Source organism: Erpetoichthys calabaricus, chromosome 1, assembly GCF_900747795.2.
Source record: "Erpetoichthys calabaricus chromosome 1, fErpCal1.3, whole genome shotgun sequence".
Lineage (NCBI taxonomy): Eukaryota > Metazoa > Chordata > Cladistia > Polypteriformes > Polypteridae > Erpetoichthys > Erpetoichthys calabaricus.
In genome coordinates this window covers 158,802,313-158,821,958 of record NC_041394.2, presented here as the reverse complement: position 1 = coordinate 158,821,958, position 19,646 = coordinate 158,802,313, and the positions used below count along the sequence as shown (strand labels likewise).

General features: G+C 36.7%; 1 protein-coding gene across 1 annotated transcript; it reads left to right on the top strand.

Moving 5' to 3' along the window:
- The first annotated feature begins 2,820 nt into the window (after positions 1–2,820).
- Positions 2,821–9,265, top strand: LOC127526142 (uncharacterized). Its single transcript, XM_051920602.1, has 6 exons — positions 2,821–4,685; positions 5,111–5,225; positions 5,520–5,911; positions 6,913–7,124; positions 7,802–7,961; positions 8,941–9,265. The coding sequence occupies exons 1-6, from the start codon at positions 4,673–4,675 to the stop codon at positions 9,156–9,158; spliced, it is 1,110 nt and encodes a 369-aa protein (XP_051776562.1). The 5' UTR covers positions 2,821–4,672; the 3' UTR covers positions 9,159–9,265.
- Positions 9,266–19,646: the final 10,381 nt, after the last annotated feature.

Sequence of the window (19,646 nt, the reverse complement as noted above, 5' to 3'; positions counted from 1 at the left end):
TTCAGTTTAGTTTTAGTTTTCCTTCGTCGTGTATTTTTAGTTTAGTTTAGTTTTTATTTCACAAAGACATATCTATTTTATTTTTATATATATTAGTTTCAGTTTTAGTTTTAGTAATTATGGCATGGAGCGCCTACGGAGTTAGTTTTGTGTCACAATCAGACAGAACTGTACACTTAACAGATTTGGATACGAGTTTAATGCTAGTGGAAGCTTACTACACTGCCTGGTTTACTATCTGGTTTTGTTTTTGTCTGATAAAAACAAGCATAATCAAAACTAGACACTGAATATGAACAATTTTACACAATTTTATAATTTTTAAAATATTTTCTCATGAAAATCACAGGGGCTTAGGAAGAACAGGGCTCTTAGACTTGAATGAGTGTGCAGACCCCACCTAGCTGTATTGAGGGAAACAAAGAACAACAAGCATTAGTGTCAAGGTTAGGGACAGCGAGTCTTGAACAGACCACCATAAAGGACAGTAAACCGATAATGAGCAGAGTAAGAGCAGGTAATAGGAGTACGGACAGGCATAAAGCAACAGAGACAGCGTCTGAGATTAAGAACAACATATACATTACCTAAACCTGTTTATCCAGAGTAGGATTGCAGGAAATCTGGAGCCTACCACAGCAGGTTTGGATTGAAGGCAGGATAAATCCCTGGTATGCAATATGTATGATATGGCTGATGTTAAGAACAAAAAGAATATGATATTTCAACTATCTATTTTGAGAGAGAAAAACATTGAAAAAAGGGAGACAAATATTTTAAAATATAATTCTGCTAATGGATTAGATTCACAATATCAGGTATTTTGAGTTGTGAATATGAACTAAAAAAGATAAATTAATAAATATGGAATAAATACAAAAACCCATTAGTACCCAGATAGCAGCCGCAAGTGGGCCACATCTGGTTTAAAACTGGCACCTCTGGTTCACTTCTGGAAGCGGCATGATGGATATGGGCCACATGTGGCGCACAGTTTATGAATCCGCCAAATCAGCTTCCGGTACGGCATATGTGGGCCAGTACTGGGCCATTAGCATAGTTCTGCGATTGGATGCATGACTCAGAATAGGGCAGTGACGGGTCATGGTGAGGTGTCTTTAAAATAAAATGCAATATTTACAGTTAGCATATGTCAATATATATTTTTTTTTCATTTCAAAATCGAAGATGGTGTGGTTAAGAGCCGGCTACAAAATGCATGTAAATATCAGACTGACCACGGAGTTTTTTTATTTATTTATTTGAGAAATCTCGTTTCTTTGTGACAAGTACAAACAAAAACACATCTCAAGGATGAAATATCGTGAACTTTACAAACTTTCTCCAAATTTTAAACACTATAAACGGCGGGCAGAATTTTCAACAAGTATCCAGCATCTGCCATGACTGCTTTCAGCCTTTTTGTGGATTCGAATTTTCTCAATCTGTGCTTAAAAAAAAAGGTAATTTCTTTGATTGACATTGTGGCCAGCCATTGAGATAATTATCAGACTGCCTTCTGACGTTCACGTTAGCCAATGAGGGAACACCTTGAGTGACGAACAGTTGCCCGTTCAGTCAGACACTAAAGTTTGTAGTTGACTGATGGTGAAACGGTAAGTTAATATTCGATTATTTAATATATTATGTGTTGGTTATTATCGTTCATGTTAAAATGTTTATATTATGAAAAACGTAACCAATTAATTGCATAGTATGCAAGGTGCTGTAACGTGCTTAAACTGTTATATAAGCCATTTTAAATTATTCGGCGGGCTTTTTTTTTTTTACTTAAATACTTATGATATCCAGATATTAAATATAATAAGCGGTGACGAAGGCAAGCAAGTAACGTTAAAATTCGGTATTTATTTTAGCACGTGATATATTAAGTTTTTAACCGCTTAGAAACACCGAGATTTTTCGCTGTTAGTGCGTTTAGTTAGCATGAGCGGAAGTGCAAACGTAAAAACCCGCGAATGTGAGTTTATTTTTATAGAGTGAAAGACGCACAATGGTGGAGGTGGCATCAGACTTAAACTTTGTTAAGGTATGTCTTGACAAATAATGAGTGCTCAATTGGAGCTTTTTACAATGTTCCAATCAGAACGGAGGCAACGTTTATCTCATAATGTAGTTTGTCACTGTATAAGCCTTGAATCGTAGCACTATGTATACGTTATATAAATAATATTTTCTTGTCCCTTGAATAAGTTGATAGATTCATTGGAGAATGAAAGGCAAGTTAGTGGTGGGATTGAAATCACTCACAGTGAAATACATGTGGATGAGATTCAAACTTCTCAGTTTGGTTGTTCTTGTGATGATTTGGAATCCAGTCAGTCAGAGAGTGACAGTGATGATAACTTTGATTGTGGGCAGAACGATTACCAGGACACCCTCCAGGCAAGTTTGAGAAATTGGGCTGTTCAGTTCAGTATCCCTTTAATTGCCTTATCTGCATTACTAACTATACTCAGAATTAATCATGCTTTTTTGCCAAAAGATGCAAGGTCCTTACTGAAAACTAAGACTGCTTACACAGTTGAAATGCTTGGTGGTGGTTCATTTCATTACTTTGGCATTAAACATTCTCTGAGAGCTTTCTTTGAAAAGGTATGGTCAACTGTTCCAAGTGGACACACTTTTAATTTGCAACTTAATTTTGATGGGCTTCCTATTTTTAAGAGTTCTTCACTTCAGTTTTGGCCAGTTCTTGGAATTGTTAAGAATTATACTGTATCAAGATTCCAGTTTTGATTGCATTGTTCTGTGGATGTTCAAAACCAAACTCACTTTCTGAATACTAGAGTGCTCTAGTTAATGAGTTAAAAACAATTGGAAAAGGATTTCCTGTGAAAGGAAAAACATTTTTCATCACTTTATCTTCAGTTGTTTGCGATGCACCTGCTAGAGCCTTTATTAAGGGCATAAAATCACACACTGGATATCACAGTTGTGATAAGTGTGTACAAAAAGGAGTATATGTAAACCACCGTATGACATTTCCAGAAACCACTGCAAGTCTTCGAACAGGTGAATCATTTAAAACATTAGATGATGATGCACACCATGTAGAATCTTCACCTCTCTCAGAAATCATAGATATGATTAAGGGATTCCCGCATGATTACATGCACCTTGTATGCTTAGGAGTAATGAGACGTCTCTTGGATTTGTGGATAGGAAGCAATGGCCCACTACAGTGCCGTGTTTCAGCCAGTCAAGTGTCGTTAATTTCTGATAGGAATGAAACCACGTAACACTACCAACTTAACGAGTTTGCAAGGAAGCCCCGTTCACTTTTTGAAAGACTACGGTGGAAAGCAACTGAGTTGAGACAATTCTTATTGTACACGGGTCCAGTTGTTTTGAGAGAGATATTTCACTCTGAGGTGTATCAAAATTTCATGCTGCTCTCTGTGGGTATATACATTTTAGCAAGTCCTGAGTACTGTTCAACTATGAATGATTTTGCTAACTCTTTGCTAGTGGCATTTGTCAAGCATTTTAGTGAGTTATATGGTCCTGAGTTTGTCAGCTATAATGTACATGGGCTAACTCATTTAAGTCAAGATGTTAAAGTCCATGGTAGTTTGGATGTTATATCAGGTTTTCCATTTGAAAATTATCTAAGAAAGCTAAAGAAAATGGTTAGACGACCTCACTGTCCTTTAACACAGGTTATACGTAGGATTTCAGAGCTTGACTTCTTGCATTTAAATTCTGATTTTAGCATACACCCTCAAAAGAGGTTTAAAATGCAACATTCAGATGGTCCAGTTCCATTACACTTTGAGGTAGTACTCCAGTTTAAAGAGGTGGAGTTTAATGGATTTGTCATCAAAGTTTCTACAGGGGATTCCTGTATTAAAATTGATAATAAAATTGTCATAGTTCAAAATATAATTGTGCATGAAGACAGGGAATATGTTGTCTGTCAGGAATACCAACACAAGGCCATATTTTTTGAATATCCAATTGATTCTTCATACCTGGGGATTTTTGTTGTGTCCAAGCTTTCCTCAAATCTTCAGTGTTTACCTATTGGTTCTGGCATGCTGAAATATGTCCGTTTGCCACTAGATGACAAATATCTTGTAATCCCCCTACTTCATATACAGTAAATACAGATTAATTGGTACAGTATTTTTTTTTGTTTGTTTCTTCCTTCCTGTTGTGTTACAGAGTTCATAAGTGCTTTTTCTAATTAGTTTTTTAAACTCTCATCACCCCACCACTTGCATTCTTTATATTCTGGACTGATTTATGGTGGTGTGTGAAGTTGCTAGGTAAGCAAATTTGATTATTTCAACTGTACAAATGAAATCATGTTTAACTAATATAATTTACTGTATACAGTATATTAATCATATGTATTATTATTGTTACTTATATTTGATTAGTAATTGTAAGCATGCATGCATGTTGTAAGTGCATTTATCAAGGACTTTTATAAATGTTTTAAAAAAATCTTTGTTTTTAGTAATTTTTGTAGGCTATGTATCACATTGTGAATTTTTCGGAATGCAATGAAGTTGAGTTGGTGCCATCCAATTGGGTATCCAATGGAGTGTGTGCTTGGCCACCATATAAAACTGGAGATATCCATAAGGCTATAATAAATAAAGAGCAGCCAAAAGAAAACTGAAAATCATTTAAGGTTGAAGTTATGTACACGACAGGTTTGTATTTATAATATTTGGTATAATTGTCATATCATATGTCATCTTCCAGCCCACTATATCCAGAAAAGGGTCACGGGGGTCTGCTGGAGCCCATCCCAGCAGGGTGCAAGGCAGGAACAAACCCTAGACAGGGCTCCAGTCCATCGCAGGGTGCACACGCATACACACACTAAGGCCAATTTAGGATCTCCAAATCACCTAACCTGCATGTCTTTGGGAGGAAACCGGAGCACCCGGAGGAAAACCCATGCAGACACGGGGAGAACATGCAAACTCCACACAGGGAAGACCCAGGACAGGAACCCAGGTCTCCTTACTGCGAGGCAGCAGTGCTACCACTGTGCCACCCTGGTATAATTGTATTCCTGAGTACTGTATATCCATATTATAGACTAAATGCTCTTACATCTGGAATTTAACAGATAATTACAGAACTGCAAGACTGAAGCTTCCAGTTGCCGAAAGACACTCAGATTTGCAGACAGCAGAAGATGAAGAAGATGATGAAATTCCAAAAAGGACAAAAAGAAGGAAAATGTAAGCCTGAAATAGTTAATATGCTTGAACTGTAGCAGCACCTGCCGACTGTTGCTTGTGTTAATACAGTGAATTTTCAAGCTGTAATACTTGATCTTTTAAAGAGAAAACACTAAGTTTAATGATCCAGTTATCTCATTTTATCTATATACTGTAATTTAATTTAGTATAACTACCACAAGGCTAATTCATGAAAATTTGTCTAAATTGGTAAAGCATTTTTTCTCATAATTGTACAGTTGTATGTTGTATAACTGTGTATTTTGTCAATAATTTCTTAATCTTTTCCCAAAGAGCAAACACAAGATTTGATAGTGATAGCTACGGTGATGTCTGTAGCAAACCCAAAAGCCATCTACCTCCACCACCCAAGATAACCCCTCCTCAAAAATTTTCAAAATCAACCACCAAGATATCTGCTGACCTTGGAGAACTTGGACGAAATGCAAAATCAATGTGCAGGATGCATCAACCTGACAGTGTTCAGCTACATTCTGAATGTAGGTACACTGAATGTGGAAGATGCACTCAAGAAATGAAAAGCCTGAGAAATGATTACAAAAATCAAAGTACATCTACAGTGGAAGAGCACCTAACCCCAGAGTGTGTGGAAATTGCAAATACTGCATTTAGACACTGGTCTACCTCACAACAAAATGATGGACCAAATCAAGACATTTATGGCCGTAAGTGTTTTATCTCAGTTTCTCTTTAATATAGCTGCCTCTGTGTTTGTCACTTTAAATAAAGCCCTGATAACCAGACTCAACTGTGAAGCACGAAAATAATTACCCTAAATGTTTTACATTTTGAGTAAAAGAATTATGAATCTGTGCAACTTTGTGTGTGTATTTAATGTTTCTCACAGGACCCACTTTTCATTACCTTTATTCATTAATACAGCTAAATTGATTTTACCTTCTCTTTTCATTCCACGTCCCAAGAGCCAGCTTCTGTAGCCGAGGATCGGACCGCTAAGGTCCCCGCCTTCAGCCACCACCCAACTCACACTGCACCCGACCTCCTTGGCCGCTCCCATAGGTGGTGAGCCCATGGGAAGGGGGACTCACGTTGCCTCTTCGGGCTGTGCCCGGCCGAGCCCCATGGGTGCAGGCCTGGCCACCAGGTGCTCGCCTTCGAGCCCCACCTCCAGGCCTGGCTCTAGAGGGGGGCTCCGGTGACCCACGTCCAGGCAAGAGAAAACGCCGTCCCAAGTTTTCATTCATCATAGAAGGTTTTCAGAGTAGAGCCGCTGCTCCTCCACATCGAGAGGAGTCAGATGAGGTGGCTCGGGTATCTGATCAGGATGCCTCCTGGACACCTCCCTGGTGAGGTGTTCCGGGCACGTCTAACCGGGAGGAAGCCCAGGGTAAGACCCAGGACACGCTGTAGGGACTATGTCTCTCGGCTGGCCTGGGAACGCCTTGGGATTCCCACGGAACAGCTAGAAGAAGTGGCCGGGGAGAAGGAAGTCTGGGCATATCTGCTCAAGCTGCTGCCCCCGTGACCCGACCTCAGATAAGCGGAAGAGAATGGATGGATTCTCTTTTCATCTGTTTCCTTTATTTTTCCACTTTTCATCATGCCAATTTTTAGTTTACATTTCATCCCCTTTGGTAAATGTCTGTGACAATTATGATCTTATTTTGTTTGATATTAATTTTGTGGTGTTTGTACATTGTTTTAGCCATTCTTCGAAACATTCAGGTTAAGCAGGAAATGATGATGGAGCAAGTCAAAGTGATTTTAAAAACCGTACAAGACCTACATGAGAAATGCTGTAGTGACAGTGGTTCAGATCCAGTGCTGGAAAAAGACATTCTTCCACTTCAAGATCTCACATCCATGCAACAGCTTGAAAGTGACCTAGCGGTTGGTGGAGATTTAAAAAAAAAACTAGTAAGGAAGAACTTTTTTAATAACAACTGAAACATATACCTTCAAACAACGACAGCTTCAAGTTGTATTGTCTTAAATGCCCAAATGGTGCTCATCAGATATGCACAAGCTGTGATGTGTAGTCAAAATCGTAGGCATAGTTAAAAAATAAATATATTGTTAATTATTTAAGTCAGAAAAGCTTTTAACAGTCTACAACATTACATTTTTAAAAGGACTGAAAAAATTCCTATCCGAGCATGGTTGTCAGTTTTTGGGAGTATTGAAGACTGCTACTGTAGTCAAATCTTTGTTGAAAATTAAATGAAGTGCTCATAACTTGACATGTCTGACCACAGATAACATCTGTAAAGGCCGTCAGTATTGGGCATGACAATATGCTAAAGGACTGTCAAAAGCTTTTTTTTATTTGACACTGCTGGCATATCATATCAAATGGTGCTTGGAGTCCCATGTCCAAGTTTACCCCAAAGATTCAGCATGTACATTTTATTATATAGCTCCACCTATATTAGCTTTATTGGAAAGCTACCTAAAAACATAGGTGCTTGAACTTCTAGTATATTTTACTTTGTTGCTTGTTCCGATTCCTCCTAATGTTTCTATTGCATCGAGCATTTTAAGAAGTTATGAACTCCAGTGAATTATTTTTTTTTCTTTCTGTAAACCTTTGGCAGATTACATTGCTTGGGATTCAAGGAGGCATTGATGTGAGAGACACGGTGTGGAGAATCATGAGGCAAACTTTCACCAATTCATTGGCCAAACAACTTAACTGGAGGGGAATAAATGGAAAAACATGTTTTCATAGCCTTCACATTAAGGATATTGTGATTGGTGAGTATTTATAATGATTTCAATATGCATACACTGCCATTTAAAATGAAGTAACCTGTGACTGAAAATTTCTGTGAGATGAGTATCTTTTTGTTGTTTGTTTACAATAAATCAAGCTATTAAAGGTAAACTATATGCATTATGACCAGATAAAAAGTGTACATGTTCTCTGCATTAACCATCTTAAGTTTCACATTGACATGGACAATTGTTCCTTATTAAATGTCACTTTCCTTGTCAGAAACTACTGTTTGAAAAAACCTTAACACACAAACACTTTTTTAATAGCCAGGTCAAGATGTAAACAAACTAAGTGGCTGCTCAGGGCCCTCCGGCCACCAAGGAAACCCCAGTTGAATGGGGGGGGGGGGAGATCTAATGTTTAACATTCAACATTAAATGAAATATATCAGGCAAAATACTAAATGGTGTTAAAAAATAAAGGGAAATTATAGCCATGTATGATAACTACTTTACTTTATTTTCCATATACAAGTTCTTACATTAGGAATTTGTCATTTTTGCATACCCCAGCTTGTTCTCCAGAGACACAGAGAGAGGGAAAGAAGCTTTTGCATCAGAGTGCAATCTATTTGTACAGAATAAAATTCTACTTTGGGTCTTAAAGTCTTCAGCCAGCAGTGATGCTAACCTGTAATCGGGTTAAACATTAGTGATAAGCAATTGGTCATGTTTGTGAACTAACTACAGGGAAGTATTTAAAGCCAGTCATTTAGGCAGTAACGAATGCAAATACTGTATTGTACAAATATCTCTAGTTGTAAATATTGTTTCTTGTCAGAATACAACTACATTTTATATAGTCGCTTTGTTTACTGAAAATAAACAACAAAGACATAGCCTGCACTTGCAGCCTGTTTCTTTACCATTATGGTTGGATGCAGTCAATGCTCATGTCTGACAAATAACCAAGTATCAACTGCTGATTGACTCAGACTGTATAATGACTGTTCTTTAGATGCAGTACGAAGAAACTCTGTAACATCAAGAGCCACAACTCAGGAAATAGAAATGTGGATTAAGAGACGGCTTCATCTGGCTGCAGATAGGGATGGAGGGAGACGAGCAAGAATGGAGCGTCAGAGAAAGAACAGCTATCAAGAATCAGGTGAGCACTATCAACCCTCAAACACGTCTAGTAAGAAGTTAATTAGGAAATTGTATAATTTCAAGTAACTGATCAACTGTTGATTTCTTGGCTGCAGGTGAAATGCATGTTCTTTCAAGTCATCATTAAGACCAGCCTTCTAAACCTTTGCTGAGGACAAGCTGGACAAATGTGATACCTTGATCTGCCACAAACCTTCCCAAAGAGATTAGTGCTCATTCAATGCTTTCTGAGTTCTAACATCAGGCACCATCTGGAACTGTGTGTAATAGTGGGTATCCAATCACGGACTTTATAAAATTAATGTTTGTACATTTTGTTGACTGAAATTTTTACCATCACTGTTTGATACATTCTTGTTTTGTGCTTGTTTTAAAGATTTACATTTAGGAAACCTTTCCCTGTTTGTTTATTTAAATAATTCATTGTGCAAGACAACAGTTAAAATTAAGTTCAATATGTAAAGTAAAAATCTATTTTATAATATGTGTATCTCACCTATGTGATGTTTTTTAGGCACATACAGGCTTATTTGTTATTTTTCCATGTGTATGCTCACATGATTCATAAGAAAATGGTAATGTAAAACTGTATAAATTGTAAATGTATTATAGACTATTTTGTCATGGTGGTTTATTTATTTGGATATGTCAGAAACGCAAGGAACTTTGTTTTGTTTGTTTTCTATATAAATAAAACATTTACTTTTATTATTGTCACATCTACAAACTTTAGTATTAGTAATTTTGTTACTGATTATGTAATGCAGATTCAGGATTGTTCTGTTTGTTGAAATGCATTACACTGTATATGACAATAAAATGTAATAAGTTTAAATATGCGTATTTGGGTTTGTTTGTTCATATTAAAGATATGCAGTAGATAATAGTCGGATAGCATATATGGAAAGTAAGAGTAAATAATTGGTATTTAAATAAGTAATAGTGTAACTTAAAATACTATATACTATTATACTATGTAATACTATAGTCATATAGAATATAGAATAGTATAGAACTATATAGTATAGTATAGTATATAGTTATAATATTATTTACTCCATATTTACTACTACTTATAATTATATTACTAGGGTGTATAATTATATTTAAATTATAAATTATATTTATAATTTATAAATTATATACAATTATATTAATTATATATTTAAATTATTTTAATTATATTTAAATGAGCAAAGTGAAAATCTGACCTGTGGCCCACATGAGGCCCAGTTAATTTTCATCTGGTTCAGTGCTGGGCAGACTTCGGCAGTTTTGGCTGAGTTTTGGCTGAGTTTTAATTTTGTTTTGGCTGGGATGCGGCATCCGGATGTGGTCCACTCTCTTGCCATCAATCCATGTGGTAAGTGGGCCAGAAAGTCCTAGCAGAAGTGGACCAGATTTGGGCCAGATGAAATTTGCTATCTGGGTATGTTTAGTTTTTCATCACTTGTCAGACTCTCTACCTTTGTTTGTATCGCTTCGTTGTTAAACAATGTTTTTAAAGCAAAAGTAATTGGTCAGCAACAATATGCTGATCTTGTACGATGACCTAGTCAGTCTCTCGATCAGTGTCGTTTTATTATCAAAAACCGGGAGTGGACTCCCCTCAACTTTCGTGTATGCTCAGATATGGGGATAGATATTTGAGGAGTAAACCGCAAGACAATGATTATTTTTTTATATTATGTACATTAAGGAACCATCAACAACAAATCAAATTAATTATATATTGAACAATTATTATAAAAGTAAAGTTGAAAAAATCATACTCGTTTTTTTTTTTCCATACAGCTGCAGAGTCTGTGTTCAGGTAAAGTACCACTTCCGGGTGATGGATTTGGCCCAAAAGTTAATACAGATCTATAATTGTGGTGTAACATCCACATGCCGAATTTCATCCATCTATCTAGTTGAGTTTTTGAGTTATTGTGTTTATACACACAGGCAGATACAGACATACATGCGTGCGCGTACACACACAATTCCAAAAAACAGTATTGTTGGACACTGGTTAGTCTATAACGTCAAGACTCATCAAAATATCGAAGTCGAATTTTTTCATGATTACTATACTTCGTATATGAGAAAGTAAAAACGATTTCTCCTGTGCAAAGTGGCAGGTGAATTGCTGTTAACAAAAAGCAGACACCTGAGAAATAAACTGAAACATTACTCACTCGTGATTTTTCTGTCCATATGGTAAACGTTTTGTTGACCAGCACATTCTGATTTCAGCCATTTGAATTACATCTTGATGATACAACAAGCACAAAGAAAGGCGGCATGGAAATCGCTTTCTATTTCTCACGCTTTACGCACCCGCACTCAGCTTGCTCTGTCACCGCAAATGCTGTGTGAACAGCCGCCCTCAGTCACCAGCCGCCGTTCACTGGATGAATATATGAGGGCGGCACGTGGTGGATGACTTTCTGTTTTAGAGTTAAAACTTACAAGGGTTAAAGACTAACGGCAAGAATATTAATTCAAAAACGAAAACTAAAAATATTTTAGTAAATTATTATTTTATTTCAGTTAGTCTTTCCAGCTACTTTAATAGTTTTGTTTAGTTTTAGTTTTTCATTTTGGTTTTGTTAATTATTTTATTTCAGTTTACGAAAATGTTTTTTTAATAATAGTTTCAGTTTTGATTTTAGTTTTCGTTAACTATAATAACCTTGCTTTGTCCTTGCTTGAGTCCATTTGCACCTTCTGGCTCAAGAAGTCTACAGCGAGGCCTCCGAAGAGATGTCAATGCAACTCTGACTTACTCCTTTGTTATCAGATGATGTCTAGGCAAATCCTGGAGTTCAGTCACTTAGTTTGGAATGCAAGCAGGGAAAGGTGCAGCTGAATGTCTGCATCCCTGTTAAATCTGCTTTCTTTACAGGCCTGGTGTGCCCCAAAAGCCTTGCAGGATGGGCAATGAACACTTTGTCCTATAGTATCTCCAGTGGTGAGGTGCTGGAAGGTAGGAATCACAGAGACTGCTGCAGGACTCCATTTTTTACATTAGACATCACCAGTTGTCTCATTCATAATTGATTTAAAATTGCTAAAAACATGTATACTTTAAATTGGATCACACACAATCAACCAGTGTATCACTTAAAAAGACTCTAGCCTTCAGCACTCAAGGCAGAACTGCAAAGCATGATGTTGTAATGGCATCAAAGATTAATACTAAGACAGCATTATTATAAAATTAACCTGAATAACAGTCTACCAACAAGAGACAATAAACAAAAGCTGTTATCCATGAAATTGTTGTCTATATTAGTTGAGAAGAAAACATTTTTGTCGGTGCTATTTAAACTTTCTGCACACTGATAAAGACATCCTTACATCAGCTCCATTGCATTACTGCCTGAAGGAAATTGTGGTCCCCATGTCGGAACAGGAAAAAGGCTGCAGATGTAAAAGAAGAAAATTTGGTTTAAATGCTAAATGCTGTGGTCAATAGTGCAATTTTCACTGGTCATGAAATGGTATAGTTATTTTCATTTATATTTTTGTGAAGTGAAACTGCAAGTTTCATTATGAATTCAATTTCTCTGCCTCATCTGTAATAGTCTACATGGTGACCTCCCTGGTTCTGTGGTCAATGTTCTGGACGTACCTTTGCTTTTTAGTTCTATCTTGGGTCTTGTCGGCTATAGTGACATCTATCATACCATTTTTTAAACCTGGTTAACCCAGAACAGGGTTGCAGGGGGCTGGAGCCTATCTCAGCAAGCATAGGGTGCAAGACCAATCCCTGAACAGGATGCTATTCTATTGCAGGGTGAACACAAACTCACACACCTGAGTGATATATATTTTCAGATATAGACTTCATTTTACATATTTTAGTGAATTATAGACAGCTTGTGCCATGCTGTCATGAAGCCAGTCACGTAATGTGACATAACTGGTGACACACTCCAACTAGTCCATAACTTACTCTGACAAAATCAAACAGGAATGTGGGTGTTTTGGACTTCACAAACAGAAGAGAAGCTTGTCTGTCTGATGTCTTGTGTTTTATGTACCATGATAGAATAGAAAAAAGAAAAAAAAAGGGCAGAGATTGTGGATGAACTTGCCAAAGCTAATAAACCTTCATGTAGCACAGAATCCTTCAGTTAGCATGCTAGTGGCAGTCACAAAAAGTGGTAACAACAGCTGTGCTAGAAGATTAGCATTCAATCGTTAAATGTAACACACCTAGTGATTTACAGTCTTGGAAACTGACATGGCTCGGCAACAAGATCAGCAACTGCAGATGGCAAATCTGAAATACACTATGACTAGAGGTCACACAATGTGACATTGGGCTAACAAATGTGTGGTGGACAGCAGGCTAATCAAAGGCCAAGGGAGGAAGCATAGTCCCAGATAATCATCTTAAGAAAATAGATCATAACAGTCCATCTAGACCAGAATTGGCTCCAGATGTACATGTGAGTAGTTATTCACACAAAATGTCTTTTGGAAAAAGAAGGACTTACTGCAAATGCAGAAATGGTGATGCTCCCTGGTGATTAAACAATGAATGCAAATGATTTTAATGATTCAAATTTCAATTTTCAATAATTTTAAAATGGTTGGTGCTTAGGGGCTATTTGCATTGACAATGTAAAAGATAAGAACAGTACACTGCTAAATCCATATTTATATCATTACAGTTCATTGAGAGGCAACAGTCAGACAGCGGAACCAAGTACATGTCAGCAGGGGCAGATGCTAAATCCACAAGATTAAAAAAGATCATAGGTTGCAGTGAGACCTTCCAGTCCCTAGCAAGGGGCACAACAGTCAGTGGCAAGCCCACAGAACAAAGACAGGATAGCCTCTCATCACTTATGCATCCCATTGCTAGTATAGCATTGAAGTAAAAAGTGGTCACTAGTCAGCCTTGGACAACCCGGTCGTGAACAATTACTTTGTAACTTTGTTATTGGGCATTGCTACTATGGTTAAGAAAAAGCTTAATGTCCAAAGTCAAACATTTAAAATTTTCTATTAAAGTGACCTATTCTGTTTGTATGCCTGCCCCTTCACTAATGCATGTTATGCACAATTTTACTGTAGATGTTACATACATACTATATAATAAATTAAGACTACAGTGAAGAAAAGTGTGGTGTGGTGGTTAAGGCTTTAGACTTCAAACCCTGAGGTTAAGGGTTCAAATCCTGCAACTGATACTGTGTGACCATGAGCAAGTTACGTGACCTGACTGTGCTCCAATTAGAAAACCAAAAGAAATGTAAGCAATTGTATCATAAATCGTGTACGTTGCCTTAGACAAAGGCATCAGCAAAATAAGTATATGTAAATGTAAAAGCTCAATAATCAAATGTTTCAGGAAGTACCGGTAATTGTAACGTGAAGAAGAAAGCCTGAAGTGCCTTCCATGTGAAATGAGCTAAAATAATACGAATCTTCATCTGCTATTGAAACATTGTAGGCTCTGACAGAGTCTGCAGAAATGGCAGATGGAAAGTAATTACTCCATCCATCAGATCCATTTTTTGCTGGACAAGCAAACACTCAAGAAATAATGATAAAAATCTAAATATTTACCATGTTTAGAAATATATTTACCATGTTCTTGTTCCTTGCTCTGGTGTAAAATATATAACTGGTCTAAGTATTGTTTTCTATATTTTGCAGATTTTCCAGAATGGGCTGAAAGAGCCACATTTATTAACATTAACTGTGGTACCTGCCTGATTAAGCAAAACCAGCCTTCAAAAATGAGTTCCGTCATCTCCTTATGATTGTGTCAGGCTCCATGTAATGTTAAGCCTGAAAAGTTTCATATCCTCAGCTACTGTTGTCAGTCTGTTACAGAAAATGTTCAAAGCCTTCTAAAGCAGACTTGGCGGCATTAACCTTGAAATCAAAAATCCCATCCCAAAGGTCATGGGATGGGATTTCATTGCACTGATTTTCTTTATTGAATGACTGTTTGTTTCAACACTGCTGCAGTTACACTTTTAAGCTTTTGTATCCTTTTCATTTTTGTGTTTTCGAAAATGTCTAATTGGTTTCTTTTATTATTTGGACTGTGATTTGCTGTTTCCATTCAGTTAGAGTCAGAAAGCACAGAAAAAGTTCCTTATCTAAGAAGAATTCAGCAGCACCATCAACTAGTATTCACTGAATAGATATAAACACATTTTTTACATTAGTTTTTTGAAGCTCTTTTAGGAAGACATGAAGACAAGACGTGAAGACGTTTCAAGAACATCTTTTTTTAGCTTTGATTCTAGTTTACATATTGGATCTTGGTGTTTGGTTTCATTTTTGGGTTTCCGTCTTATGATCTACGCCGAGTTTTTGATCTCACATTGTGTTTCTCTTTGTTTTTCCTTCTGTAGCAGATCACTAAAACAAGAAAGATACCAAAAAAGGTTCTTCACTCCTCCAGTTGAGTCCTTGTAGCTACTCTTCTCCTAACTCCAGACTCACCTCTGCGGATGCTCCAGAGGCCCTTTTAAAGAAAGACCTGGGAGTACTTCCTGTGGCATGCCTACATTCCTGAGAAGCATTTCCGGTGGGCTGGAAGCCGGTAAAAGACGTAATACTGCCTTGATGATGGCTTCACTTGCCAACCACTGGGGGCAGGTGCTGGGTGCCTGCTAACTCGTGGCTGAGCCATACAAAGGGCATCGGGGCATTCCACCATTAGAGAAAGTGAGTGTATTTAAAGAGATCGTATATAGAAGAATATCCGGGGCATGAAGATGGCTTGGTGCTTAATTATTACAGACAGAAAATCAGTTACTTTAGTATTTCACTACAGCTATCTATTTTAGATACCAATGAAAAACAAAACATAGTAAAAAGTAAAAATAGAAGTGAAAAAGTAATATGTAGTAAAATGTAATAAAAAGTAAATAAAAAATTAAATTACATTAACGCCTTGTCAAAAAAAACATTATGAATTACTTTATCCTCTAACTTACATTATATAAATGTTGCTTTTTTGCATGTCTGTTCACTTATTATTCAGGATATTTTTCTCTTTTTCGTTTATTGGACAATTCTCTTTGTTCTTGATTTTTATTATATGCAACTCATATTTGTTCATTTTCTTTTTCTTCAACATTCTTTATCAGCTCTTGCCACTCTTTTTGTATAGCAATCTAAAATTTGATGTTCTTGAATAGATAATTTCCCTTTCTGCCTTGCTATTACAACCGACTGCGTTGAATGGCGAGTTAGCACTGAGAATATCACTGGGTGATAGGAAAAGAGGATGTGCACAGTAGGAGTCATAACTGAGTGAACGGTGTGGAGATTGGTCAAGCCTGAATATTGCGGGCACGAAGGAAAACTTTTTTAATATAATAGATGATTCATTACATTTACATAGTTCTTTTCAAAGTACTCAAAGTGCTTTACATAATGAGTGGAGAGTCACTTCAACCACCACTAATGTGCAGCATCCCACCTGGATGAGGCAACGGCAGCCTATTTGTGCCAGTTAGCTAACATTAGCTGTTAGGTGATGAAGGGGTGAGAGATAGTTAGCCAATTAGAGACAGGGGAAGATGAGGGGGTAAGAATGACCAGATAATGGTGGGCAGTTTAGCCAGGACATCGGGATATACTCTACTCTTTATGAAGGATGTCCAGAGATCTTGAATGACCACAGAGAGTCAGGACCTCAGTTTTATGTCTCATCCAAAGGATGGCACCATTTTTACAGTACAGTGTCCCCTTCACTGCACTGGGGCATTAGGATTCACATTCCTACCACAGAGTAGGTGGCCCCTGCTGTTGTCCTGCCTAGGATTGCCCAAGACAAGACCTTTGAACGTCATTAAACAAGTTTGAAAATGGGTGGATGTACATATGGCTCATTGGCGTCTTTCTGCTTAAGTAAGTCTTCCACAACAGTGTTACAAAATGTAGTGTTTTTATCATGCTTTTGTGCAGGGCTTAGGTACTCAATTACTGACACTAAAGACAAAACAAGTATTCCACTCAAAAAATGAGAATCTGTTTTTCTTCCTCCAGCTGGATCATGGCAGAGGTTAAAACAGACCATATGAATAACCAAAAGAGTGATGCAAGTTGACAATGTATTGTGATAGCATGTAAGAATTACAGAATTTCCCCATGATGGATATACCTAGCTCTCCCAGCTTGCCTTACAAGGCTGGGGGTTGTGGTTTTGGTGGCCCCACCTCTTGGGTTGTCTACCCACAGAATACAAGAAACATAAGAAAACAAAAATATGCCCATAGAAACTAAAATATCAAGAAAATTGTCACAAAACACTTTTATCATAGGAAGGCTTTAGGGGTGGGGGGACACCTCACATTAAAACAAAAAACATTACAAAATTTCCTGTGAGCCTCAAGGACTGTATCTCTGATACGGACGTGAGTGACACTGGAGCACCACAGAGAAAAGCCCTGTCTCCTTTTCTCTTCACTACTGTACACCTCAGGCTATACAGTAAATGTAAACCCAAGTCATGTCAGTTAGATAAACTTTATTAATCCCATTGGGAAATACAGTTGCATACAGTAGCAGAAACATAAAAACAAGGATACAGACTCAGCAACATATAATACAGCCAATCAATCAATCAATAAATAAAAATAAACTTAAGAAATACATTGAGTAGAAGCATTGAATTGCCTGCTAGCATTAGGCAGAAAAGATCCCCAAAGGCACTTTTTAGCACATTGTGGTGGAATGAGCCTGTTGCTAAATGTGCTTCAATAGAGAGCCTCATGGAGGGGATTTTTCATGATGGCATCCAATTTTGCCATCATCCTCTTTTCCACAACATCTTCCAGTGTGTCCAGGGTTTACTCTGTGATGAAGCTGGCTTTCCTGATAAGTATATTCAGACATTGTGCTTCTTTTGAACTCAAGTTGCTTCCTCAGGATAGCATAGAACATCACACCAGCTACCATGGACTGACTGAACATTTCAAGCAGCTTGCTGCACACATCAAAAGACCTGAGTCTCCTTAGCAAATACAGTCTGTTTTTGCCTTTCTTGTATTGTGCCACTGTGTTGTCAGACAGGTCCAGTTTGCTGTTTATGTGACTCCACAGGTACTTCACTGTAAAAAATGTCTTGTTATATCAACTTAAAAATGAATGTCAAGACTGCCTTACACTTTTACGTTAAGTTAACACACACAAGTAATTCTTACAACATTATCAAGTTTCATCTTATGTGTCTCATGTTGTATAAACTGTGTTTCTCATTCTTTTGATTTAAATTCGTCCATTTATTGAATTGTCGTGGTAGGTCTTTGAACCAATAATCATAGTTAAAGTGATTTGTTTTTTAACACTTGAGCAACTCAAATTAAAATTAATTCAACTACATCAAAGCAAGAGATTAGTTAATAGATTTTAATTGGAGATAGCCTAAAATTGTAGGTTTTTCTTAGGAGACAGAAGACAGGCTGCATTCCAACAATTTTACACTTTTATTAGTGTAAATATTTTAACAGCTTATTCACAACGATGTCAGAAATTCAGAGTAGCATGACATTTATTGAATTCAAGCAATAGCACCAAGAGAATTTTGAAACAATTCAGTAAAGTGAAGATGTATATCAATACACTAAATTGTCACATGAAATGACTATATATTAGTGCAGAATTGACTGTAATAACTTCCATATGTAAACTTGAAAAGTGTATGTGGCAAAAACAATTATATGATTTAAAATAAATCGCTTGTCTGGCACACCTATAGAAAACATTGAAAAAACAGTTGTTTTTCTCTTTCCCTTTCTCCTAATCCTTATTTTAAAATCCTTTGAATTTATAGAGTCTTGCTGACTGCCTTAGGTAAGATATTGCATCAGTAAAAAATTTTGGACAACCAATAAGTTCCAATGGTCTGGTTGATTGTTGATTAAGTTGCTTTTACCTATAAATTAAATCTTAAATTTTAAATTCATAAACCTCCATTTCACATAATTTCACATATTCTTACAAGCATACACACACTGATCACTTTATCTAAGCTTACGCATACACATACAGTACTACTAAACCATAACACTCCAACAATGTAATACTTATTTTCCCAAAATTCCTATCTATGTCTATTTTGCATAGACAGAACTTTATTGAATCCCAAATTTGACAACCTTGGAAACTGCCTCATGAATATTAATAATTTATTGAGCTCATTACAGAACATTTTGATTACAAAATGTCAGTTTGTGAGCTCTAAGACATATAGTCTTGGTCACACATTTTAAGAACTATTATCTAAATATTTCTAAAATTAAAACACACTAAAATAAAAAACACAAATTAAATATTATATATTTAGCATACTGTAAAAGCACAATTTTCCAGCAATATTATAACATCTAAAAAGGTTAGCAGTTTTATTTATCCAGCTCTGCATATAACAAGGGAAACTGATTTCCACACCATAGCCTTAGCTGTTAAAATTCTTCTGCAGCATAAAATTACAGGGGGCACTGGAGATAAGAAGGTGCTATAGAACAAGGCCTACAAGCTTTCTGAGTACATTCTAGACGGTTTTTATTTATCCACTTTCATATTGTA